Here is a 27,192-nt window from a genome sequence, read left to right as displayed (position 1 = left end):
TTGAAAGGTATCACTTACCTTGCTATGTTCTATATGTATAAGCAGTACGACCAACCTTTTCTATATATAGGTCCGGGGTTGGCGTGAATATACCTAATGATAAATATCTAATGACGACAGCCAATTTGAATAACAATAGAACATTTTATTGTTCTAATTAACAAATCATGACGATGAAAATGAAATATGAATGAAATGTCTACAAGTTCAGTGATGATGAGAAAGTTCGACTTCCTTGCCTGAGTACATATACATATCTGCTTCAGCGTAAGGAGTTACGGTTGCAGTTCGACAGCATAAGGAGTTACGGTTGCAGTTCGTAACATTCTCCCACCTTGAGGTCTGAAACAATTGAAGAGCTCAACAAGTTCAAACGTTGTGGTGGTCTAATAGCTCGTCCAACTCTGGTCACTGGAAAAGTGATAGGGTAGCTGGTTCGATCGCCACTCGGGATATCAGACTTTTGAATGGCTACACCATCATTCTGGTCACTCACAGGAATTGTTGAATCAGCTGGGTCCTTTCTTTCGATGGTTCTAGGAACATTTTCTAGGGGTTGAAGTTCTAGAGGATAGAGTCTTTGTACTGGACGGAGGAAAACACTGTTTTCTGTTTTAACTTTAGCAAGGCGAATCACATTGTCCTTTCCGGGTAGAATCTCTACAATTTTAGCTAAGGGCCAATGGATACGCTTTTTGTTGGCCTCCTCTAAAAGAACTAAGTCTCCAACATTCACTTTATCAAATCTTTTGTTCTTAACAGAGTAGAGTCTTAACTGCCCTAGATATTCGTTGCGAAACCTGTTTCTCAAATCATTACGAAGTTGTTGTCTGTACTTGGCTCTACGACTAAGTTCTTTAGCGTCTATTTCATCAATATCTGGGACTCCCGATAATGGCAGTTCATGGAGAAACATCATAGGTGTCAAAGGGGAAGGATCTTTTGCATCTTCTGACACATATGTAATTGGTCTAGAATTTAAAATCTGTTCGCACTCACATAGTATTGTATTAAGTTCCTCATAGTTCAGGGAAGCATGACCCAGAACTTTTCTTAAGACTTGTTTAACCATTCTAACTAGTCTCTCCCACCATCCACCCCACCATGCGGCGGAAGGGGGGTTAAATCTCCAACGTATCTTTTGAGCAGTTGTCATATTTTGCACTGTCTGCCAATCGATGTTCATGAGTGCTCTCTGCGTTCCTAGGAAATTGGTGCCATTGTCAGAATAGATTATGTATGGCCTGCCTCTTCTTGAAATAAACCTCCTCAGGGATTGGATGAAGGCTTCCGTCGACAGAGATGTTATCAGTTCCAGGTGTAGTGCACGGTATATCGCACAGGTAAATAACACAATCCACGATTTGGAGCCATCACGAAGAAACAGTGGTCCTGCCAAGTCAATACCGATGACTTTAAATACCGCTGCGTCTCGGACTCTATCTTCTGGTGGAATCCCTGGTAATACTTCTAGTTTTCGCTTATCGAATCTTTGACATATAATGCACTTTCTTATGATGTTACGTATGGTCTTCCTTGACTTTAAAATCCAAAAGTTTTCTCTTAGAAGTGACATAAGTGTTGTTACTCCTGCATGTTGATGTTCGATGTTTTTTTCAATTATTAAACGGTGTACCACTGGATGATTGGAGGGTAAAAGCACAGGATATAGAAAACATTCTTTATCTTTCCTTTGAATTATATTTGTCTTCACTCTAAAAATTCCTTCTTCCGTTTCAATGGTTCTGAGAGTACGAAAATTTAAATCAGCTTTATTGGAAAAAGCGTCCTTTTGTATCAAACGATAAATTGCTTTTTCAGCTCTTTCAATTTCGGACACAGATAGGTTTTCTGAGGAATTTCTTTCTATTTTTCTTGAGTTTTGATAAAATCGGAAAATCCAGGCAATCATTCTAACTATTTTCCGGTATGAAGAAAAATAGCGGTAGTACCAGTCAGGCTTATCTTCTTTGTCTAAGAGGTTCAAAACTGTTTTCCTTTTTTCTCTATTTAGAACATCTTCATCGGGTTGTTCTTCTGCATGAGGCCATTCTTTTTCTGGTAGATAAAGCCATGTGGGACCCTCCCACCATCTTGATTCCAATAACTGCTCAAAAGAACATCCACGGGAAGGCAGGTCTGCTGGGTTGTACTTTCCTGGTACGTGCCTCCAATCAGAAATTTTCGTTAAAGTTCTTATTTCCTGGACTCTATTGTGAACAAATGTTCCCCACGCTTGATCTCTTCTTATCCATCCTAGAGCTGTGGATGAGTCACTCCAGAATATTGTTTTACAATACTCAAGTCTTAAGTCTGTTAAGATGCTTTTAGCAAGTCTGGCTCCAATCAGACATGATAGGAGTTCTAGTCGTGGTATTGTCATTTCTTTAATCGGTGCAACTCGGCTTCTAGCATTTACTAGCTGTACTTGAACACCTTCTTTATTTTCAGTTCTCAAAAATGCACAAGTGGCGAAAGCTTGTTTACTCGCATCAGAAAAAACATGTAGTGTTGTGGTGTATTCATTTTGGTAATCTATATTGAGCCAACGAGGAAATTCTATTTTCGGTAGTAAATCCAATTGCTTAATCCAAGTGCTGAATTGTTTACTCAAATTTGGAGGAAGTTGTTGATCCCACTTTATTTTTTGAATCCAAGTCTGTTGTAAGATAAGTTTAGGAATTAAAGTTAAAGGAGCTGTGAAACCAATTGGGTCATATATTTTCTGAGCTGCTGATAAAATTTGTCGTTTAGTGTAGGGTTCTTTTATTTGAACTGGTTCGGTAATTTTGCAATTTAAAGTGTCTTTTTGTGTATCCCAGATTAGCCCTAACACAGGTACAAACTGTGGTTTACTTTCTGTACTGTCGATCATCGGAACAGACATGTTTGATCGCCAGCATCTCAAATTAAAATGTGCTGAGGACAAAATTTCTTTGGCTTCACTAATAAACTTTTCGGTTTCTTCGATTTGATCTAAACTAACCAGAGAATTGTCAATATAAAAAGAGTCCTTTAAAATCCGTGAAGTTTCACTTAAATGTTCGGGAACAGCATTCAGCAGATGATTTAAAGTCGCTGCTAACAGAAAAGGACTGGATGTAAGTCCAAACACTACGCGGTTGTGCCTGTATGTCTTTAAATTTTTGTCTGAGTCAAACCACAAGAATCTTAAAAAGTCACGATCTTTATCTGCGATTTTTATTTGGCAGAAAGCCTTTTCTATATCTGAAGACAATCCAACTTTATATTTTCGAAATCGATTTAATATGCTAGGGACTATTTCTATTAAGTTAGGACCCTCAGCGAGGCAGTCATTTAGTGAAGGGGAGTCTTTAGCGCGAGCAGAGGCGTTAAAAACTGGCCTGGTTTTTGTGGTCTCGCTCGATTCTTTGAATACCGGCCTGTGGGCTAAAAAATGAACCCTTTCTTCCTTTTCGTCATTTACTACTTCAATTATTTTATTAGTTTCCCAATAGTCAAATATTTCTTCGTAATCTTTCTTTTTATTCGAATTAACTAATTTAGTTTCAGTTTTGAATAGGGACTTTTCAGCAATAAATCGGTTACTTGGCAAAACAGAACTGTCAGTAATCCAGGGCAAAGACACTTCATACCTTCCGGTATTGTCTCGTTTTACAGTTTCTAAGAAATGTTTTTGGGTCTCTTCTTCTAACATACTTTCAGTTTTGTTTTCCTCACTAGAAATGCCTATTGTGTCTAAACGCCATAATTCCGACAATTTCGCGTCAGAAACATGTAAAGATAAGGAGAGGCCTGAAAATGTGCTATCCGAAATATCAGTGTCACTTCTTTTCCCCATTAATGTCCAGCCTATCTTAGTCTCAAATGCTGCTATGCCAATATCTGGGAAATGCTCTATTCTTTCAGTGAACAGCTGTGCAACATTATCTGCCCCCAAAAGTATATGAATTTCATCCGGGCTATCTTGGAACAAACATCGATTTTCATTTTCCTGAATGTCACTTAAAATTATCCCTTTATTTCTTAAAAGACCAATTAAATTTTCATCTTGAACCCTTGGGACAGAAGAGCAGATTTTCTTTTCATCTAGGACCTCAATATCAAAACTAAAATTTCCCTCGAAGCTACTAATGTTCAATTGATAACGATTGTGTAGCTCTGATTTCTCTACACCTCCAAACAGTCCATGCTTAACAACTTCGGAATTTATCTTCTTTAATTTTAACCTTTTTGCGGCATACTGGGAGATATAACTGTTTTGACTACCAGTATCGATCAGTAAACGGCAATAGCCCTTTAAATCACCTCCTTTTATCCCCACAATAAGTGTCTGTAAAAATACTGGGGAGTATTTAATTTGATTTGAAAGTACTTTTTCGCTATCTTGAGTTTCGGTTTTATCATCGGCATTTTTATTTTTATAACACATAATCGATACATGTCTGAACCCACAATAATTGCATGTAACTTTTGAAACACATTTCGAAGCTACGTGACGATTTTGTAAACATCGAAAACAAATTCCTTTTTTCTTTAATAACGCAACCTTTTTTTCATTACTTAAAGTCATCGCGAAAGAACAATCTTTTGAATCATGTAAAATATCCCCTTTTTTATTCTCACAGAAAAAACAACAAAAAGTTTTATCTTTTACGTTTGTGGATATTAATTCAGAAGTTGAAAATATGTTCTTTTCTTTTTTATCATAACTCTTTTGCTGGTATTTTGTTTTCGAAGACCCGATAGAGTCAATGTGTCTGCGATTCGTCTCAAATTTCCGAGAAGGGAGCGGCTGATTGACTACTAATTCATTGGTGTTATTTTTTATTATTTCCGCTCTTTCTCTTATATGCAAAATATCAGAAAGAAAAGTGAGCAATGTGTTTATATCATTATAAGCACTTTCGTTTGTGGTTTTATCCATTTGAATTAAAATGTCTCTGGGTAGGGATTTTAATATCGTAGTACACAATACACTAGATAAATCTTTTATTGATTGACCCAAATTTTCTAAACTTCTTAATTCAATATTTATTTTATCATAAAATTTTCTAAAAGCAAACACATCATTTGAATTTCTTAATGGTTTAATGTTGAGAATATTGTTCATGTGTGTGTGTATCAACAAATCAGTTTTTGCAAATCTGTTTTTTAATAAATCAATAGCAGTATCGTAAGTAGTATCAGATATAGGTAAACCTTCAATAGAACTAAGGGCAGTACCCGATAAATGTGCTTTAAGATAATGGAATTTTTCTACTTTATCTAAACACTTATTGTTGTGAATAGCAGACTCGTAACTATTCCAAAATGTTAACCAATTGTTTACATCACCATAAAATTTATTAATAGTCATTTTAGGGAGTTTGACTCTTAAATAATCATTAGATTTAAATTCACAAACACTTTCAGAATCAAGAGAAGATGTTTCGTTTACACTAGCAGAATTAGTAGTTAACTTTTGTTTTTGTTCGTTTATTCTTTTAGTGGCGCGAATTTTCGTGCGAACCACTTTTTGGCGGTATTCTTCTGATTTTGAGAATTCCGTATCAAATTCTTCTACTTTAAACAAGCTTTCTAATTCTGAATCAATCTTAGTTAAAGAATCAAAGTTACTAATTAAAAATTCTAAAGTTTCTTCTAAATCATCAGTCTTAATTTGTTCTAATTTCAAAAGTTCATCAATTTCGTTAATTTGTTTCGTTACAGTAGCTCTTAAAGAACTTCGTTTTTTCTTTAGCTTAGCTATTTCGTCAGTAGACATGTTTCTTATATTTATATATATAACAGTATTCTAATATGAATAAACAATTCTAATTCTAAATGTTTTATTGTTTATCTATACTGCTATTCTATATTCTATTATTCACAATGTAAATTCTTTATTATTTATCATCAAATATACTATACTAAATACGCCGTCCGGGCAGGGATGCCAAATGTTACTTTTGAATGAAGGTCCCACTACGAACTTCCAAAATGAATCATTGAAAGGTATCACTTACCTTGCTATGTTCTATATGTATAAGCAGTACGACCAACCTTTTCTATATATAGGTCCGGGGTTGGCGTGAATATACCTAATGATAAATATCTAATGACGACAGCCAATTTGAATAACAATAGAACATTTTATTGTTCTAATTAACAAATCATGACGATGAAAATGAAATATGAATGAAATGTCTACAAGTTCAGTGATGATGAGAAAGTTCGACTTCCTTGCCTGAGTACATATACATATCTGCTTCAGCGTAAGGAGTTACGGTTGCAGTTCGACAGCATAAGGAGTTACGGTTGCAGTTCGTAACATCTACTGTTATCCACACAAGTTTAAAAAAATGTATTTAAATTTGAGTGGATGAATAAAAAGTATTTTATTGAAGATTGAAAATTTGAACAAGATATAATTGAAAAATAGGATATTTCATAAATATTTGTTTCACAGAAATGAATGAAAGGGACTTGTATGTTTGTTAGGTTTCATTACGTTATTGCAAAACCTATATCGATATGCTAAACACGCGGTTAAGAGTTTGAAGTTGTTGAATGTCACATAGTGTTGATATGATGATTGCTTTTTACCACGTTTACATTAACTTGCCTTCGTGTTCGGGTGGAATTTTGTAATAGATTTTAAACTAACTTCCCGACTAGCTATAGACTTCAAATTTAGCACATAGTTCAGAATTGGAAGACAATGCATGAAAATGAAGAGAAAGAAGACATACAAAGTAAAATAAATTAAAGAAAAATTGATATTTTCGCGATTGCCTTTTGTTGTCGATTCGATTATTTCAAATTAGTGTCACATGTCAGTTGAAAAGTTTTGTGTACAGTGAGTGAAAAAATTGAGATTTTGGAAGTGAGTATAAAAAAAAATCAAAATAAATTTTTTTTAAAAATCACGCTTTTGTAGTGAAGAATAATAATTAAAAAATAAAAATTTGAAAAACGAAAAACGTGGGGAGCATGAAATACATAACAGTACATATACACATTTTCTTACTCATACACATGCACATCCACATACACATACACATACACATACACATACACATATACATACACATGCACATGCATATACACAAACATATTCCACATACACATTCAGATACAATTACAATTGCAGATATACATACACATATTCTCATGAGCACGCATACACACATTAATATAACTTTACTGTTATGTATTTCATGCTCCCCACGTTTTTCGTTTTTCAAATTTTTATTTTTTAATTATTATTCTCCACTACAAAAACGTAGTTTTTAAAAATATAATTTTTTATTTTGATTTTTTTTATAAATAACTCAAAATGTAAAAAATAACATCTCTTATGCTTTTTTTTAAATTTTAAAAATTGATTTCTCTCCATATTATGAAATTTTTGAATTATTAGAATTCGGAATACCTTTAAAAACTTCGGGTGGTGAACAATACAACTGTTTATCTGGTAATTAATTAGTTCATTTGATTTTGTATTCCCGCATCACACAAACTGAAGTCAAATTATTCTATATTTTATATGTATGCCCTTATTTGATTTTATAACAGATAATATACTATCAAATTTAACTTTTTTGAGCATGAATTGATCTGTTCTATGCGTTCACAATACAAATTCTGATTTATATTTGTACCATTTTATATGTTTACAACAATGGCAAAATTATTAAAATATTCTTTTTCCAATAACTTATTGATATAAGGGAAAAAAACAAGAATTCTTCATTTTTAAATATGTTTTATTTGCATTTTTAAAGCATTTACTATTTTTACAATGCCATTTTAATATTTTATAAAATTTTCAGTTTCCTGAATCAGTATTCGATTTGGCGAGATATTGATTCAATGTATTTTTTACTTATGCAGAAAAGGAGTACAAGAAAAATCTTTGTTTACTTTTGTTATTCATAACAGAATAACACTTAACAGAACTTGTTCAATGCATTACCAACATAAATGGAAAGTTTAAACAAATTTTTCATCTTATCTTATGCTGTAAACACTGTTATCACATTCTGGTAAAAACATGCTGATTCTGTTAAAATCTTACATTTATTATTTAAATTTGTTGTACATGTTTAGATGGAATTCGTGACGTATAAAAGCATTATTTCCTAAAAAAATGTCATCACAAACTTGAGATTAGAGAAAGTAAAATATCACAATAATTTTGCTAGTATTGTGTACAAACAAGTTCATATTTCTTTTTGGTACACCAGTCCAAATCTATTTTTATCTTTATTAAGAAATGCAATTTTTTCTTCTTGTTCTATAATCTATTTCGCATTTATTAATCAATTATTTTGATTTTACTCGTAAATTTTTAACTGTATTTAATACAGTCAAAACCCGCTGTAGTGAACACGGTTTATAGTGAACTCCCGGATATAGTGAACGAAATGTTAGGTCCCGTGCCTTGCTATACACGTATAATGTTATTTTTTTGTGGATATAGTGAACCAAAACAAGAGAGGAAGTTGCATATTAAGAACTTTTTTCTGTCTTAGACTGATTTGTTTTCTTCATTTATTTGTAATAATTATTCAATTTCTACTTCAAAATAAATACATATACCGATTTTTGAAACCATCTATAGCTTGGAATGTAGCAATAAACATTTTTTCCTGTTTGCTTCATTATTGAACAGCAATTTTAAATTGGTTCAGTATTCAAAAAATCCGCAATCTTCCAGTATCTGAACAAATGCTTCAAGTCAAAGCAGATGAATTTGCTGAGCGATTTGGTCAGACTACTTTTATGCGTTCGAATGCCCGAGTAGACAGGTTTAAAAAGCAGAATAATATAAATTCAGGATGAATTATTTTCAGAGAGTCGGGAAATATTTCCATATCTGATGTGGAGGATTGCTCATCAGCTAAAGATTTGAAAAAAAAATTGTACGCAAGACGAATGGTAATAAAAAATAAAAGTTAACTCATTTTTGTTGCTAACGTAATATTTTTCAGTCATTTTTGTATTTCATTTTATTGGTCATTTATTGAACACTAGAAAGACGGAAACTTTAGTATATTGCCCAAAAGCAGTCAAAATTACTGGATGGTAAAAATGTAAATAATGTGTAAAAAAAACTTTTTTTAATTAATTTTTAATGCTTTTCAGATTATTTACAGTTATATAGCAAGTTATTAGTAAATATTAACAATTAAAAAATTATATATTGTACAAAATTTTGAGAAATTGTGTCATTATATACATCACTGTTTTGCAGTCAAAATGACTTCCTTTGGCAATCTTGTGTTAAATAATATGTAATAAAAAGGAGGAGTTTGAAAGCATTAGTTAAAATTGCTTGCGGAACGGATATAGTGAATTCCCGTTATAGCGAACCGAAATTTCAGTCCCTTGAAGGTTCACTATAGCGGGGTTTGACTGTATTTAATAGTTGGATCTTTAAAAATTACAGTGAAACAGAGCCTATTTATGGCAATCTATGGATTTCCAAAAAAAAAATTTGAATTCTCGTACACGAGCAAGGCCTAAATTAAACTTTTTAAATCTAAACTCTCCCTACATTAAACTAATGCTTTGCATGATCTAAATATGAATGCTTATTATATTTATTTACTCAAAAGAATTTAAATAATTTTTGTAGGCAATACAAAAATAGTCATTTTCTTTCTAAAAGTTCCAAAAAGGGAAATAAACATTAAAGCATGGTTTTGTTTTTAAAGGGTAATCAAGGGAGATTACGAGTAAAAAAAGGGCAATTTACCAGATCACTACTATAAATCTAAACAGCTATGAGCTATTAGTTAAAATAGCATTGTAAATCACCGGATCCTCTTATGACTTGGTTTTTTTTAGTAACTGTTTTTCTCATCTTGAATAGCAAGTTTTTAGAATGCAAATAATAGCTTTTATTTTATACATATAATAAAATGGCTCCTCGTTTTAAATGTGAAACTCTTAAGAATTCAAAATTGCATATAAATTTAGGCAGAAATTTTAATTTCATTAAGTCTTTTGCCTAGTTTGTTATTTATTTTTGGCCAACTTTTAAATGCCACATTGCATTAACAATTGGATTAATATCCTAGCTCCCATTAATTGTATAATGCTCTTTGAAATTATAATTGAACTACGTTTTTTTGACAATTTTAGGCAAATTGTATAGATTATAGGAAATCTTGAAATATTCTTTAAGGCAGAATAACTATATAAAATTCAATATTTCTTATTTAAATCAGGAAACTGTGCAAAGCCGGACGCATATGAGGAAAAACGCTAAATACAAAATCACAAAATTATAAACTCACAGATAATTTTCTTTTATATAATAGACTGCGTTTACCAAACCTCAGAATTTCTTTTTTCATTCAACATTGTTTCATCCTAACGTGTCGATATTTTTTGCGATAAACAAGTAAAAGTTTGGTAAATATAATTCTTAAAGAAAGAAAATTTGTCAATAAAATATTTTTATCAAGCTCTTAATATTTTGTTCATGAAAATTTTGAAACTTTTTTCTAAACCCATTTTTAGTTTCAATGTGGAGATTAATAGTAATAACGCAATTGAAAAATCAAACACATTTTAGTATTATAAATGACAAATAAATGCATACTTTTGATTGTTAACAAATAGAAAATTATTAAAAACTGGTAGGACGTCAGAGGTAAAGGAAACATGGACAATAAATTTGATTACCCAAATCAGTGGCTGCGGTGGATTTACTTACTATTTTTTTTTTATAGAGAGATAAAATATTATATTTACATTTTCTAAAAAGTTTTGGTAAGTTTTAAAAAGTTTTTGTAAAAAATGTTTTGAAAACTTCATGCACTTTTTGAACTGTTCATTGAAAATAATACATGCTGACTAAAAGAAAATCAAAAATTTAATAAATTAAGTATTTGAAAATAAATAACATTTTCAAACCTTTATTTATAATCTTTACATCAGTGCCAGCAATATTTATAAACAAGATTTTCATTACTTCTAATATTGTTTCCATACATATTACGCCAAAAATTAAAACACCTAGAAAGATTTGACAGGATGAAACGAAATTTTACATATCTAAATACAACGTTGATATAAGTAAGTTATTAAAAAGTCAAAGCAAACTGATTATTTATTATAGGAAAAAATACAAGTTAAAGGAGGTTTTGCTATCTTCTAGCGCAAATACAAGATGCGATACGGTCGGACACTGAGACATGCAAGTATTTTTTGCTGTCCTACGACATCTCGTTCCATAGTTACTGTGAAAACACAGCTAAATAATTGACTAAACTCTGAGGCTGTTCAACTTACCATCCCATGTGATTCCAAATAGGCTCGAGGATCGATCAAGCTAGTGAATGGTGGTAATGTGATGATGGAATTCTTGTGACACCCTTTCTGTGTGTGGCCAAGCAATGTCTTGTTGAAAAATGTCTCCTGGGAGCCCTGTTATGTTTGGCAACACATGTGGCTGAAAGATGTTACGAACATAACGCTGGGCTATCATGGCACAGTGGATCAATATTAGGGTTGATCATGCGTCGTATTCGATGGCTCTCCATACCACCATACCAACTGCAGCAGTGGTGTGTTGCAGTACAGTGTAGGCAGAATTGAAGCGTTTATTACGGAGCCTCCACACAATTACACGATGGTGATAATTGTAAAATTAAATCTGGATTCATCTTTGAATATGACCTGGTTCCATTCGGTTGCAGTCCTATCCTGTCGAGAGCGATACCACTCGTAACGGAGATAACGGTGGATGGGTATCAATTCTGCCTACTCAATACAACTGACCAGAAAATGACTTAAAAGTGTGATTTTCTAATGATAAGAAATCGCGATAGATGTACTAGTAAAAATCCATTTCAAGATACATTCTGTTCTAGACTCTAACTGAAAAAGATCAACCTGAATGTTCTAGAAGACTGGCAATACTAGTTGCCCAATCTACGTATCAGTAGAAAGGTATTCTCGGGGAGACAAGTGGACGGTGGTTCTGTTATGGTGTCTTCCAGATTCAGATTACCTGGAAGAATTAAAATAGCATTTGTAAACGGTCATTTAAATTCTGCAAACATTCAACAGCTGCTTGAAAAATATTTTCGTTTGCCATCAAAACAGAGTGAAGATCTGTTTTTCATGTTTGAACAGGGCGATTCTCTAGTGTCCACTACAAAGTCAACTTTTGAATAGTTTCTAAATTATAATGTACACAGTTTTCCACCTTTCAGCTCATACTTGAGTCTTATACAAAAATAAAACTTAGAAAAACTTATAAGAAAACACGTAGGCCTACTCGCAAAACAGTACAACTATTCTACGGTCTAGAAAAAAGCTTTTGCTTCCGATTTGGCTAAAGTCGAAACGAATTGTTCATTAAAACTTATAGAAACTATGTCAAAAAATGTTAATCATCTTATTTTGAAAAAAAAAATCAATGAAATTGAAGACAATTTAATTTTTGGTGCAATAGTCCGATCGTTTTAAAACAGTTATTTTTTATAATTTTGGTTTCCTTTATTATATATTATGATTTATGAATTACTTAAATATTATTTTTCATTGTATGAAATATAGTTTGTAAAATATCATTATACATAATAATACATTATTAACTAACATTACTTTAAGTTAACTCGTATCATTAGTATAATAATGGTCTGATCATTTCGATACGCTCTGTGCAATGTATGTCATGCTATTTGCAGATTTCCCCTAACGGCATTTTTTAACTTTTTTACATCATTGCAGGAAGTGTGGGAAGGGGCACAGAACTGTCCACTGTTTTCTCTTCTTAAGGATAGTGATGCCTACGTCTTCCAATGTGTCAACTCCTATACTGGAAATAAAGACGAACTGGTGGAAGAGGATCGCATGTTATTCGATGTCAGACCTTTCCAAGCTTTTCTCAGATTGGCAGAGAAGGAAGGTGATGTAGAGGAAAAGAAACAGAACTCCAGGCTAGGAAATGCTATTGGGCAGAGTAATGCACAGTTTAAAAAACATTTATAATTTAAATTTTCAAGTGATATGTCACTTACAGAGATAATATGCAACGACTGGCTCACTGATTTCTTTTACTTAACTATATCAGGAACTCCCAGACTTTTTATGCAAAATGCCACAGTTTCTATACTAAGTCCCAAGATATAAGAGGCACCTAATGAAGGCATTTAGGAGTTACGGGTTTTCCTCTTGCCTTTTCAGAATTTTCAGAAAAGTTTCTCAATTTTCATGGTTTAGGGAATAATTAAGGCAATTTCCATTTTACTCCTCTTATCCATTTTCTGGTAGGGGTTTTACTAGCTAACTCATCATACCGAGGCTTAACTAGATCAGTAACTTTACTGTTACATATTGTTACATATCGTTACAATCAAGTTCAGCCTTCCTCATACTGACTTACTGTAGCTTTTAACATATTAAGGAACTGAGCATATCTATGATGCTAGAATGCACCACTAACTTTAAGTGCTTGGAACAATCTTCAAAACAATTTTTATAATTATATTATTCAATTTCATTTAGTATAACAGTTATTGTGTTTCTTTTGATTATTATTATTCTAAGACATTTTTCAAATTACTATTTTGTTATATTTAAAATTGTCAGTTTAGTTTTAAACATTTGAAATTAATCGTGCTGGGTTAGATATTTCGCATTTTAGGCTTACTACCTCAGCCCAGATTTAAACGGTATTTTAAATGTACTTTGTAGTTAGTAGCCATAGTTGATTTTAGTTTCTAATTGCTTTAATAAAAATAACTAATTTTGCTGTTAGAATTTGTTATCTAAAAAAGACGCTTTGAAATCTGAAACTTAAGTGCAGTTAAAGCTATTGTGTACTTCTGACATAAGGAAAGGTTCTAAGATAAAATATTACAATAAGGAGAACAAGAGAAAAGTGTTTCTGAGCTGATAACATTGATAACATTGTTGAAAAAAAGAAGAAATTTCAATCGAGGATTATTTAATAAAATCATACTCCATTTTCGCTATTGATATAAAAGGAATCTTTTGAGGTGGAGAGATTTCCTTGATAATTTACTACTTTTAACTTTCACAAAAAATGTCTGATTTTTAAGTGAATTTCGTCTAGCATAATGAATAAATAAATACATGCAGGATGATTTATAATCACCATTCTTAAAAAATAGTTTTAAAATCCTTTTCAAGACATTCGCGCAACTATGTACTTTAGTGATTGCAACTTAATAATTAAGCTAGTAGAAAATTAAAACCTTATCAAAATCTAGCAAATCGTTATTGAAGAAAGCGGGATTAAAAGCATCAAAACCAGTTTGATTGCTAAAGGAAAATTGAAAGAGTTACTAATAATCATCACCTTTCAACTCTTATGATTCTGGATTCGTTTCCAAGGTTAAAAAGCAACCAATCTGTTTGAAAATGATTTCTTCCTAAACAGTGCAGACAGTTAAACAGTATAACAGTTTCTCCTGTAAGTCTTTCCTTTTAAGAGTCTCCTCTTTTACGATAGGAGTCATGACACATTAATTTGTCTCTGAAACTTTTGTGGTATAAAATGGATCATGTTATGCATACGTTCTATATAATTAAATACTATTTCTAATGATGGCTAATCTATAATTAGAAAGATCACTGAATCAATTTTCAGTAAGTGTATCTCTATCTTCAAACTTTATACAAATCCAGTGTTATCAAATAAATTAATTTTACCGTTGATGTTACTTGAGATTGTAAAAAAAATTATTTAATCTGATCCATCACCTAACTCGAAAAATTCTCTATTCCACTATTGCCATTCCTCAGTTATCCAAATGAAAATGATAGCGACAGAAATGCAACAGCGATAGTAACTCCACCCTTCAGACTTGCGCTTAACTGGTTAACCAGTTTACGTGAAAGCAATCAAAGAGAAGGTAAAATCGAGCTAAAGATTGATATTGTGGGGGCGGAGCTATCGACCATGCCAACCGCCATCTATCAAAAGGTACCTCGTGATTGAATCAAGTTAGCATGTCTTATATACCAATGAATTGATGTTTAATATTCGAAGTGGTAGTTGCGCCACAATACTCCCCCATCAGAGTTTTATCAGGGATAGAATTCGATGAACGGATCTCACTAGTTGCTGTACTTGAGAAAGACCGGGAGAGAGAGTCAGCAGGTTTTTGAGTGCTGAATGTGAGAGGTGTATTAACTTCACAGTCATAGTCGCTCCTGTGTTGCTATTAGCAGTCGAGTGTATGCAGGCAGCCGTTCTGTTTAATCGAGACGAGACTGAGTAGCAACAGCGTGAGGAGGTTTGGATAATGTTGCAATCACAAGTAGCAAGTCAACTGCTCAATGTGGTCCATCCAACGAAGCAGGCGTTACCAGATTGAAGTAGGCGTTACTGCATGTACAAATCACGTCCAGAGGTCACCAAATGTGGGGGCAGAGTTATCGACCATGCCAACCAATGATCAGCAGTTGTAACTCTTCGATTACCTCATTAAGCGTCAACAATAGTAATGAATTCAATGGAATCATGAGTTTACTTACCTTCGTCTTAGCTCATCCGATGCTAATATCCACCCTTCACAAAAACCTTACGCAATTTGTTTACAGACGCTAATCCCAAAAAATACTCGAATTTTACTGACTTCATTTGATGTTAGATTCCCAGATTGTGCAACTTAAAATCGTAAACACCCGCTCTTCTGTCCTGGATGCATTTATCTTTGGTACGATTTGACATTCACTTAAAATGCTCTCCCGTGAACTGATTAATCAGATATATGTCAAATATATTACGTGAATATCAGTACAATGTGTATCAGTATGAATTTTTGGGGCACGAAGCGTTCCACTGTTTCTTTAGTCACAGAATACTTCACAGATCAACAATTTTAACTCTTTAATTACCTCATTACGTCAACAGCAACAATGGATTAAATGGAGATCATGTATTTACTTGCCTTGATCTTGGCACATCCGATATCCACTCTTTGCGAAAACCTTGCACAATTTGTTCACAGCTATGAATCCTAGATTTTACTCGCCATAAACAGCCTTCATTTGACGTTAAATGGCCACATTAAGCCCTACTTTTGTAATAAAAAAATCGTACTACCTCCCATTGTTCTGTTCTGAACGCATTTATCTTTGGCACGACTTCATATTCACTTAAAATGCTCTCACGCGATACGCCTAAACAAATTTGTGACGCACTTCTCAACTTTTTTTATAACATTGAATGGTGGCTCTGCTATTGGCGCTATATTTTGACGCAATCGCTAATGTCCACTTTTCATTTGGACAATCCCTATGTTCTAAAACTAAACTAAACTCAGTGGCGCGACAAGCCCATAGAGGGCCAAGGCCTACTGTGCCCATCTCAGTGTTCTTGACCTTGGGCTCAGGGGTACAGGAGCAGATGTTCCGGTTAAGTGGTCAGCCGAACGTGAAACCCCCAGTGTTTAGTTCCCAAGCATGCTTGGTACTCATTTATCGACCCCTATGTTCAATTGATTAATATTTTGCAACACAACTTCTCTAATTAAAAGTTCTTGAAATATTATGAAGACGCCATCATGCTAGGGAATTTGGTAAATTTATATGCCAGACGAAAAAAATATAACAATGAGTAATTAAAGATTTCTTAAACAGTTCCTTCAATAACTCCTTACTTTCATTAAAGGTCTTGAAGAATTTGATGAGCAGAACGACTCAGAAATAAATGACTTCCGTAAGCAGATGAGACAATTTTGTGAATCTGTATGCGCTGAGTTAGAGCTAGAATCTTGGGAAAAACGGGTACTTCGGCAATATCCTGTGTCTATGGAATCCAGTCCAAAACTGCCCACGTATTTGCAAAAGAAGATTTTCGATGACAACTTGGTTGTAGCCATCAGTATCGGACAGCAATGTTCCGAAGTAATTTGCCTTCTTACTTTTAAAGTAGTTTGCTTTTTTTAGTGTTATTTTAGTTTGTTTCTTTACTGTTTTGCAGCTTATTTTTTACGAGTTTAGTTTTTACTGTTAATTCTTTCAAATATTTTAAGTTAGACGGATATGACATACATTGTTTTATAGCTTTTCGCTGGCAGCAGCGCCATATATTATAACTAGTTTTGGAAATTTGTTGAGAATAAATTATCTGATTTTAATAGCAAAACTCAGCAAACTTTACATTTTTATCCTCTTCTACGTTTCTTTAATTGGATTTCCACTTCATTATTCAATTTTGCAAATTTCAATATCATATGTGGTGTTTCAATTTCTTTCAAGTTATATATTTCCCATTAAAAAATTTTTCCCTTATTTATTATTGAGTGTATTTTAAATTACCTTTGGTTTTTAGCTTTACCGAAGATTTAAACATCTTAGTTAAATAATGTTATTAATTAATTCCTCCTTTTGTCAACACAGAAAGTCTTTTCTGCGTCTTGTACCACTTGAAATTAACAAACATACTGAACTTTTCGAAAAATTAATTATCAAATCAGTATGAACTAATTAATTTTCTATGTTAAAAAGAAATTGCGGGTAAAAAAAACCACTGCATTCCACATTCTACTGGTTCTATTTAAATTTTCCCAACTGATGTAATGATAGTAAAAGCTCCGAAATATTAACCTGGAAACATTTTGAAAGAATAATCACTCTTTTAAAGTTATTGTATTAAGTCAACCCGCTTTTAAATCATGCGTAGGTAGGTACGAAAGATAAGCAGAGAACAAAAAAACACGATTAAACTCAAGTTCCATCTGGTCGTTTGCAAATATTGATTTTGCGCTTGATTATCACGGCAAATATTTGCAAAACAATCACACTCCATGAATGTTACTTTAAAAAAAAAATTGTCATTAAGTTTAAATTGAGAGCAATTTTTGAACTTACTGAACATCAGATTAAAAGAAACCTCAAGTGTCGTTTTATGGGACTGAAAATGATTTTCTCAGTGGCGGAGATCGTGACAAAATCATTATAATTCTTATGACGGACGAGGTGTTCTGTTTTTAAACTTCTTTTTTAAGTGTTTGTTCATCTCTCTAGATGAATTTTAATTAATCTTAATTACAATCGAGTAGGCGGAATTTTATGAGTGTGCAAGTTTTTAATTGACCAAGAGCTCTGGAAGTGATTTGGATTATTATTTAGGATTTTTTTTTTTTTTTACAAATTAAAATCTGATTTTTTTTATGAGAGTCCGCGTAATGGTTTGGGGAGTTGAGATTAAATTTTGCCAGCATTTGAATAAAAGAGTACTTTATTTAAGTACCAAAAAGAAGACTTTTTTACGTTAACTCACAATTTAAGATTTGAAGATTTAATTAAGTTTTTAAGAATTATTTTGCAAATTTTTTGCAAAAGACATTTTATTGTGAAATAGTTTTAAATTTTTAGCATTTTTATTACCCTTGGTTAAGTATCAATGTTTAAGTAAATTTTTGTTGCTTATTATTAGAATATATATGCGGTTAACACGAAAACAAAGAATGTCAAAACTACTTAAAAATGCCTGAAATAATTGTTTATAATTGATTGTTCTTGTATTAATATATATATGAACGCGAATATTAAAGAATATCTAAAATGTTTCGAATCAAAAGTGTCGAAAACTGGCTGTAGAGATAACCAATGTTGGGTTCAGAGCCACCTTTTTTTGTGTAGCTGTATTGCGTAGCTGTAAACTAACTATAGCTGTAAAACTATGTAATTGTAGCCTATAACCGTAAGTACGTAACTGTGACTCTGTTTCCAAAAACTCGAAAGACAAGCTTACTCGTAGATTTATTATTTTATTATATATACGATTAATAATGATTTATATATATATATGTATATGATTAATTATTTCTTATATTAAAATACAAGATGTTCCGAAATCACCACTCTTGATATATGTTTTTAGAATCGTCAAAACTAAAGTAAAAATAAGCGTTCATATTGGGGACGCACGTTAATATTTAAATGAAAAATAGAAGAACTTTTAAAATCTGGCTGAAATCACTATTAAAAAAAACTAGTGAAAATAATATAAAAACGTTTTTTGATTTCCAGTTGAAATTTGAATGCTTTTAAAACAATCGCTTGTGAGCGCCTCTTCACGTCCTTGAACAATCAAATGGGTTTTGACTTTTTTAATCCCTCTTTTCTCAATTAGTCAAACTTTGAAATCCTATTGTTTTATCCTGACTTAAATCTCAATTTGAAACCCCTACTTCATATATATATATATACTTGACATGGACTCTAAAAAGATATTTTGAATTTGGTGATTATGGCGCACCTTGAGTTTAAACATGTAGCAAATTGTTTAACTTATTTTAAAATTACATAGTTTTAGTTTATTATTAATATTCGATTTGATGTTTTAGAAAATTAAAAAAAATACCCCAATAAAAAAATAACATCAGATAATAACGTACCAAGATCTTTAACTTTTTGTTATTTAAGCACATAAATAAATCAACAGAACACATTTTTTAAAAAAAATGCTTCCTCCTAAAATACATCTTTGACTCAAGCTCAATTCTCCAAAGAATAGTTTCTTTTCTTTGATAATTCACTCAACTATGATATAAACTTGTACAAGAGGCCACTTCGGAAGTTCAAGTGGTTTTTCTGGATTTTGTTAAATGTTGAAGCTCGGATTCTTTGATAAAATAAAGAATGAAAGATGTCTATTACACTCTCGAGGGGTATGAATTTACAGATATCGCTCTTCATCATAAATTGTTCCACAACTTCATGTTTCTGGATAAAATGCGTTTCATATAAAATCAGTAAACAGTTCTTGTGTTCAAGTGGATAATTGAAGATCATAAAACATGGATAAAAGTAACTATTTATTACTTATTTATATACAACTAAAAATGTACTTTATGAAGGTTGTTGAACTAAGAACAATTATGTTTTATTTCTATATCATTCTCTTCGTTCCTCAAAATAACTCTTTTATTAATAATATTTACATAAAATAGCACACATTCTAAAATGTTACCATTTAATCAATTAAATTAAATGGTAACATTAATTATAATAATTGATTATTAATTAGAAAATTAGTGTAAATTAATTAATTATTAATTAGAAAATTAGTGTAAATTAATTAGTGTAAATTAATTAATTATTAATTAGAAAATTAGTGTAAATTAATTAATTATTAATTAGTAAATTAGTGTAAATTAATTAGTATAATTAGGGTAAATTAATTAATTAATTATACATGTTAAATAATATTTATAAATCCTTAAATATTATAAGTGCTATTACATACAGACATTTTGTTTTATTTAAATATATCTTTACGGCTTTCTCTTTCAGTAAAAATTTAAAAACCAAGTGGGTAAAGTTACCCAAAATAATGGGGGTAATTATGACCACCAGGCGTTTTCGATTGAAAACTGTTAAAGATAGCTTCTGGAATTGTTATCTTTTCTGAAGCTAAAATGCTTTTAAAAAATCTGAAAAGAGTTTTAAAAAAATTTTATAATTATTATTTATAAATTTCATAAATTAGATTTATATTAAGAACTTGCGAAGTTCTAGTTTTTTTCTCATAAAATCTTAATAGATAATCATTAGAAGAAAAAGAAACCATTTATGAAGCTACGTAATAATTGTAATTTGAACTATGCTATGTAATTTGAAGAAATTTTAAGTAATTTTGTTCAAATAAGGGGGTTTTTTTGTAGTTTCATTGAAAATGAAGGATTCTTATAAAAACAATATTCTTATAAAAACAATATTGGGTCAGAGAAATGCTAGATTCTTTTTTTCCACTTTTTTTCCGGAACTACTTCCTTCAGTCTATGTTTCTCAGATAAAAAATTTTCAAGTAATAAGGGTTTAAAGGTTTTGTCAGGAAATGCTTAAAAGTTTTTCCTTCAAGAAATTTCACAATCACTAAGCCTTATGCTTGGAGGTTAAAAGTCTGGACCACTGAAATTTATTCGAATGGTTATGAAATTATTATTAATTTCGAATGATCTGGAACATTAAAAGAAATAGAAGATATTGTTTTAAAAATTTTCCTGTCTCTTCCCAGTACCATCTATTGTTGAAATTTTTAACTAATTTTGTAATTTGATGAGAATAAATAACTTGTTTCCGAAATAGAACATATCATATCGTACATTGCTATCTCCTCCTGTTTTTATTTATTTGATTTTTCAAATCATCAATTACTTTTGAGACACCTGGTAGCAATTTATAATTACTGTGTAGCTATTGTAACAAGCCATTTAGAATTATTCATTTGAAGAAACTAAGCAAAATTTTTTATATTTTGTTATATTTGTCGTTACGAAAGATAGCCAATTAATGTAAGATGTTCTATACAATTAGATGCATTTTATCATACCATTCAACTGTTTTAATCACTATGCGTAACTATTTATTTTACGATTCGAACTATAACAATTATAACTAAATTTTTATCACAAATCTTATAGAGGGACAACCTACCAAATTTTCAAAACGCTCTATTCAAATACAATTTTTTTTCCTTACAGTCTACTTTCAAAATCTCGGTTTCACCAAGTTTGAAACCAGAGGAGCTTTTAGATCTTGTCTTACAGAAGAAAGGACCAAGCATTGGACTGTATGACAATCATATCACTCAAAGTCACGTTCTGAAGGTATGTGGGTTAGAAGAATATCTCATTGGAATATGCCCACTCTCACAATACCGGGTAAATATTTTGAAGATTTTACAATTATAATATTAATGTAGAAGAGCAAAAATCGAAGATTTGCAATTATTACTCCTTTAAATCATTTATTATCATTCTAAATCATTGGTTATAAATAAGAATTGTTACTCGTAAGTTGAAGTTTATATTCTTACTAAAAGCATTCCCTCAGCAGCCCGTTGTAAGTGGGTCCATAATTTCATGACCAACGGCATGATTGTGGCAGTGTGGTCAGCACTACGCACAGGACGTTCTGGTACCCATAGATCTGAAGCTGGGTGAGATTCAAGCAGCCACTGGAGATTGAGCCCCAGTTCTTCATAATGATGGTTCTGCGCCTTAACCACTGAGCCATCGCGGTTCTTATAGTCCTACGAGTTGCCTCAAAATGGCGAGGGGGTGACATTGGGTACAATGGATGATGTACGTCTGGAGTTATTCTCCTGGTAGGGCCCTCTTAGGCATAAAAGCCATTCCATTGTACCCAGGTAAAACTTATAGGTGAAATTAAAGCGAAATTAGGCCGAAGACTTCCCGTGTAGTTGGTGACTGATGCACGTTAGAATTCTGTCGACTTTCAAAAGTCCTCCATGTTCCCATAACAAATCAATACCTCTGGGGTTACTGGATTGGAGATCGATCTTTCTCTGATTCAGGTCAAAATTACGATCTGTGGATGAATGAATGGATGTATGAATGGGTCCGCCTTATAAACAGGTGTGACGTATGATGTGGCTGAAGTCGAATTCTTGGCCATAGATGGCGCCACTGAAAAACAAAGATCGCACTCTCTTCCTTATTTGCTCGGTTTCACCAAGCAGGCTTGCCTGTGGGGCAAGTGGCATTAGAATCAACCAACCAGACCGAAGTCAGTCTTCTACCTTACTCTGACAAACGTGCCACTAGACGAACAGAAGCTGCAAAATCTCCCTTTTTCCTTGAACAAAATCTTTCCTATTGGTAGAAAAAGTAATATCTCGAATTCCACATCCAATCATCTCCCCTCCTGCCTTGGATTCGGGAATGACAGTTTAAAACAAAGAACCAGTCATGTTTTGTATTTTCTGAACGTATACCGACTCCTGAAACTGATCTAGCCAATAGGCTAAACCAGTTAGATCATTACAAGTAATCAATTACTCGTAATCATAGCTTCACAATTACTATACATGAGATTACAATTAATCATATTTTCAGGAGCAGTAGTGGCTCAAGGGATATAGCGTTCTCCTCTTAATGATTTAAACTGGATTCGACTCCCAGCTATGGCTGGTCGATACGAATCCGCATTCGGTTGCACCGACCACAGTGCTGACTTAAAATATCATCAGTGGTAGACGAATCATGAGTTAGAGTCCCCTTGTCGTCAGATTAATCGTGGGAGGTTTTTGTGATTTTTCTCTTTATGTAACGCAAAAGCAGGTTAGTTCCATCAAAAAAAAGCTCAGCGAAAGCAAAATTTTTCGTGATACTTGATCCTGGAGTTCCCTTGTCTTCTCGATTGGGCTCAAAATAACAAGGCTACGGAGTTGAACATTGGTAGTCGTAAACTCAAAATTGGGTCGGTTGTTCAACAACTGTTATAAAATAAAATAAAATCATGTTTTCAGTATTTTACTATATCAGGAGAAGGGCAATCAATTACAATGCTTCTACTACTTGTGATAATAATTACAAGCAATCGTAATTTCTTTTTGAGAGATGAAATCATGATTACAAAACAATCCTATGTTCTCTAACTACAAGTAATCATTTAATTATAAGCCAAGAGTACAACTAAATTGATTACTTGTCATTGTGATGTCTGAGTTGCATATTTAATGAAACTAACAATGCCGATCTAATTTCACTTTTATGTCATACTGTAAAGTTTAAAATATAAACCAAGCAACCAAATAAACCAAGCAATATAGTTTTATGTCGAGACAAAAGATTTTTGACAAAATTTTAAATATTTTATATCGCAATGACACGTAACCAATTTAACAATAAACATGCTTTGTAATTAGTAATTATTTATAAGCCTAATCATTATCTTTTCTTTTTCTTGTTGTTATTGATCATATAATTAATAATAATCACTATTTCTTGGAATTATAGATCAGTTGTTTGTAGTTATGTTTCTTTGCTGTAAAAAACCATTGTATTTTTTGCATAAAAGAAAATAAGTTCAAAAATATGCAGTTGTAAATCCTAAAAATTCCACAGCCAGATACTTGCTTACAATGTCAGATGCCAGTTTGTCAGATGGCAAGCGTACAGTCTCCACATGACATCTTGCTATATTTCTTGAATAGGGGAATTTTTGACTAGGGAAAATAGTACAAAATTAGTCATAAATTGATTTTTATAAATGTAATGTTCTTAGGCCTAGACTAACTAATAAGATGCTGAAAATGACATTCAATAAGAGAACTTAAGAAACTAACATCTAGCAAATAAATTATTTAAATTATCTAGCATACTAGTAAACCAGTTTACGTGAAATTTCATCATGCGTTAACAACATACTTTCTGTTTGATAAGTGATCTAAGTGCTAGATTTAAAGACTAAATCTTCAGAAGGGACATTTTTTTTCTTCCAATTTTTTAATGAAACCTTAAACTATTTTTTTTCAAACGTCATTACTATTTTACGTTGTTGTCCCCAAACATTTTCCCGAGATTCTTAATTTTCCATTCCTAAATCACGAATTAAGTTTCTAGTATTTCAATTACATTTTTTTGCACATAACTCTATTGATATTTTACCTAAAATATAACTTATATAATAATTCTGCTAAAACATAGCTTCGATGTTAGTTTTTTTTTCTAACACAAAATTTTGATGATAATTTTTAAAAACTTACAAACGCCCTCAGCACTGAAGCTTTTCTAGCTTCAGTATATTTCAGTATATTTTATTTAGTAGTTTTTCTGGACATCTAGTACAAACTTACAAACTAGTGCAAAAAAAGGCTTCGCTTTTTGTACTATTTTAAGTGTTTCTACCTGTGAACTAGACAAGAAGCCTTATGAATGGACATAGTCTGAACTTTTAGCTGAATTTCAAAAAGAGTGTACAATTCTAAATCAGTCATGTGACAGGATGAACAGCAGCGCTGATAGAAAACTAAATTGAATTTCCGATATATTATTTTATTTTATTCTGGAAAAACACAATTTACTGGGTTTTTGCATACTTTTATTCAAAATTAGAAATTATTTAATTTAAGAGAAGGATTCTCTCAAAAACTGTCATGGGCAAGAAGGTTTTGTAGATTAAGGCTCCACATCGTGACCAACGGCATGATAATGAAAATAGGGTCCGCACCAATGCCGCATTTCTTCCCAGACAAAGTGACGTCCATTGATCTAAAACTGTGTGTGCTTCAAGCCGTCTTTGAGGATCGAACCTCAGGCCTTTACAATGACAGCTCAGCAACTTCACTGAGAGATCATGACTCAATAATTTAATATACAAGAATATAAAAGATAACTGCAAGAAAAAAAGTTGTAGAATATTTTATTTAGTTGGATTTGTAGCAGTATATTTACGATATCGATTTTTTTCACTTTTAGTACATAAGAGAATGCATATCATCTGACAAGACTCCAGAATTGGTCCTTGTATCACGGGACAAGGTACTGTGTAAGTAAAATTTTGACTTTCTTATTTTTGCTTTCGAAATAATAGTTTAAAATGATATATAAAGGGTAAACTTACCCCTTTCTTGGGTTTTTTTTTGACGCCGGGGTCTGTAAAAGATTTCTTAACAAATAATAAATGATCTGAAAAACATGTATACATTTAATAACATAAGTAAATTACAAAATATGCCACTAGTAGATAACTGACATGCTTCTTTTAATGAGTTTAAACAACAACTGCGCGTTAGCGCATGCGTTAGGAAAGTTCTGTTCGGTTACGGTTGTATTTCCGACACTTATTGCATTATACAGCGTCTTCTAAGTTACAAGCAGGGTATCGTGGTAGGAGATATTTAGTTAGATTGCCATAATTTTCTCTGTTGTTTATTCTAAGATCTATACAGAGTATCGTGCAAGGAGGTGTTTCTTTTGAATACCATGATTTTTCCTATCGTTTATTTCAGAGTACATACAGAGTATCATAAAGGGACATGTTTAGTTTGATTGTCATAATTTTTCCTGTTGGTTTTGCTTAGTTACAGGGTATCATGATAGGACCTATTTTGAATACCATAATTTTAGCTTTTGTTTATTTTAAGATCTATACAGAGTATCGTAGAAGCACATGCTTAGTTTGATTGCCCTAGTTTTTTCCATTGTTTATTTTAAGGTATATATAGGGTATACTAGTAGGGCATATTTAATTTGATTTCCATAAATTTTCCTACAGTTTTTGATAAGTTACAAGGTTTGATAAGTTTATAGAACATTCTTAATTTGATTGTTATAATTTTCCTATTATGCTAAGTTATATACGCATAGTGATGAAACATGTCTTGTTTAATTGCCATAAATTTTCCTATTGCTTATGTTGCGTTATGCACAGGGTATTATAATAGGACATATCTAGCTTTTTTTTTATTTACAATGGCAAGGCAAACCAATCAAACGTTTGTTTAAAAATCGAAAAAAAGTGTATTAAATTTTATCTTGAATCCGAGCCCACGAGAAACTTTTTTTGTCTCAATAAACGAGCAAACGGCGGATCATTAGTATATGGATATAGAAAAACAGTCTCTCTTATGAGGAAATTTTGTTTCCAAATCCTAACACAAAAGTATTAATCATATAATTTTCATTAACGATTTCCATTGCAGTGTAGGCAGTCTGGTAATAATAATTCAACAAACGTTACAAACTACAAGAAATGTAGTACCAGCTACAATTAAATGTTTAGCGGGCAATATTCTTTAAACAAGAAAGGCCTAAAATAGTTCATTTCATTTGGGTACTGTCTAAGGTCACACACTTGCTATTGTCCTGTCTGACTGAAATTTTCAATTCCTTCTGTAAGGATTAATAATAAAATTCTTCTTTTTAAAAAAAATCATTTTGAACAGTTACTATAAGCACTTGAAAGCCATTTTATAACTTCATACCTTGCATAGAACAGTTACTATAAGCACTTGAAAGCCATTTTATAACTACATACCTTGCATAGAACAGTTACTATAAGCACTTGAAAGCCATTTTATAACTACATACCTTGAATAGAACAGTTACTATAAGCACTTGAAAGCCATTTTATAACTACATATCTTGCATAGAACAGTTACTATAAGCACTTGAAAGCCATTTTATAACTACATACCTTGCATAGAACAGTTACTATAAGCACTTGAAAGCCATTTTATAACTACATACCTTGCATAGAATAGTTACTATAAGCACTTGAAAGCCATTTTATAACTACATACCTTGCATAGAACAGTTACTATAAGCACTTTAAAGCCATTTTATAACTACATACTTCGCATAGAACAGTTACTATAAGCACTTTAAAGCCATTTTATAACTACATACCTTGCATAGAACAGTTTCTTAATTGTAAATCTCTGAAAACCATATTCAAATGAAGCTTATGATGAAA

At 32.0% G+C, this 27,192-nt stretch overlaps 1 protein-coding gene across 2 annotated transcripts in view; it reads left to right on the top strand.

The window, feature by feature from the left end:
- Pi3K92E (phosphatidylinositol 3-kinase 92E) overlaps positions 1–27,192 on the top strand; it is a 70,597-nt gene that overhangs the window by 11,194 nt on the left and 32,211 nt on the right. For both annotated transcript variants that reach the window (XM_043053017.3, XM_043053025.3), the window contains exons 3-6: positions 12,718–12,949; positions 16,631–16,866; positions 21,453–21,632; positions 25,194–25,263. In XM_043053017.3, coding sequence (XP_042908951.2) covers positions 12,718–12,949; positions 16,631–16,866; positions 21,453–21,632; positions 25,194–25,263 — 718 coding nt within the window. The remainder of the gene's footprint in view (positions 1–12,717; positions 12,950–16,630; positions 16,867–21,452; positions 21,633–25,193; positions 25,264–27,192) is intronic.

The sequence above is a fragment of the Parasteatoda tepidariorum genome, chromosome 3 (assembly GCF_982258835.1).
Source record: "Parasteatoda tepidariorum strain Cologne lab strain chromosome 3, Ptep-v5.0, whole genome shotgun sequence".
Lineage (NCBI taxonomy): Eukaryota > Metazoa > Arthropoda > Arachnida > Araneae > Theridiidae > Parasteatoda > Parasteatoda tepidariorum.
The sequence above is the reverse complement of the archived record's forward strand: the minus strand, read 5'-3'. Positions and strand labels throughout refer to the sequence as shown.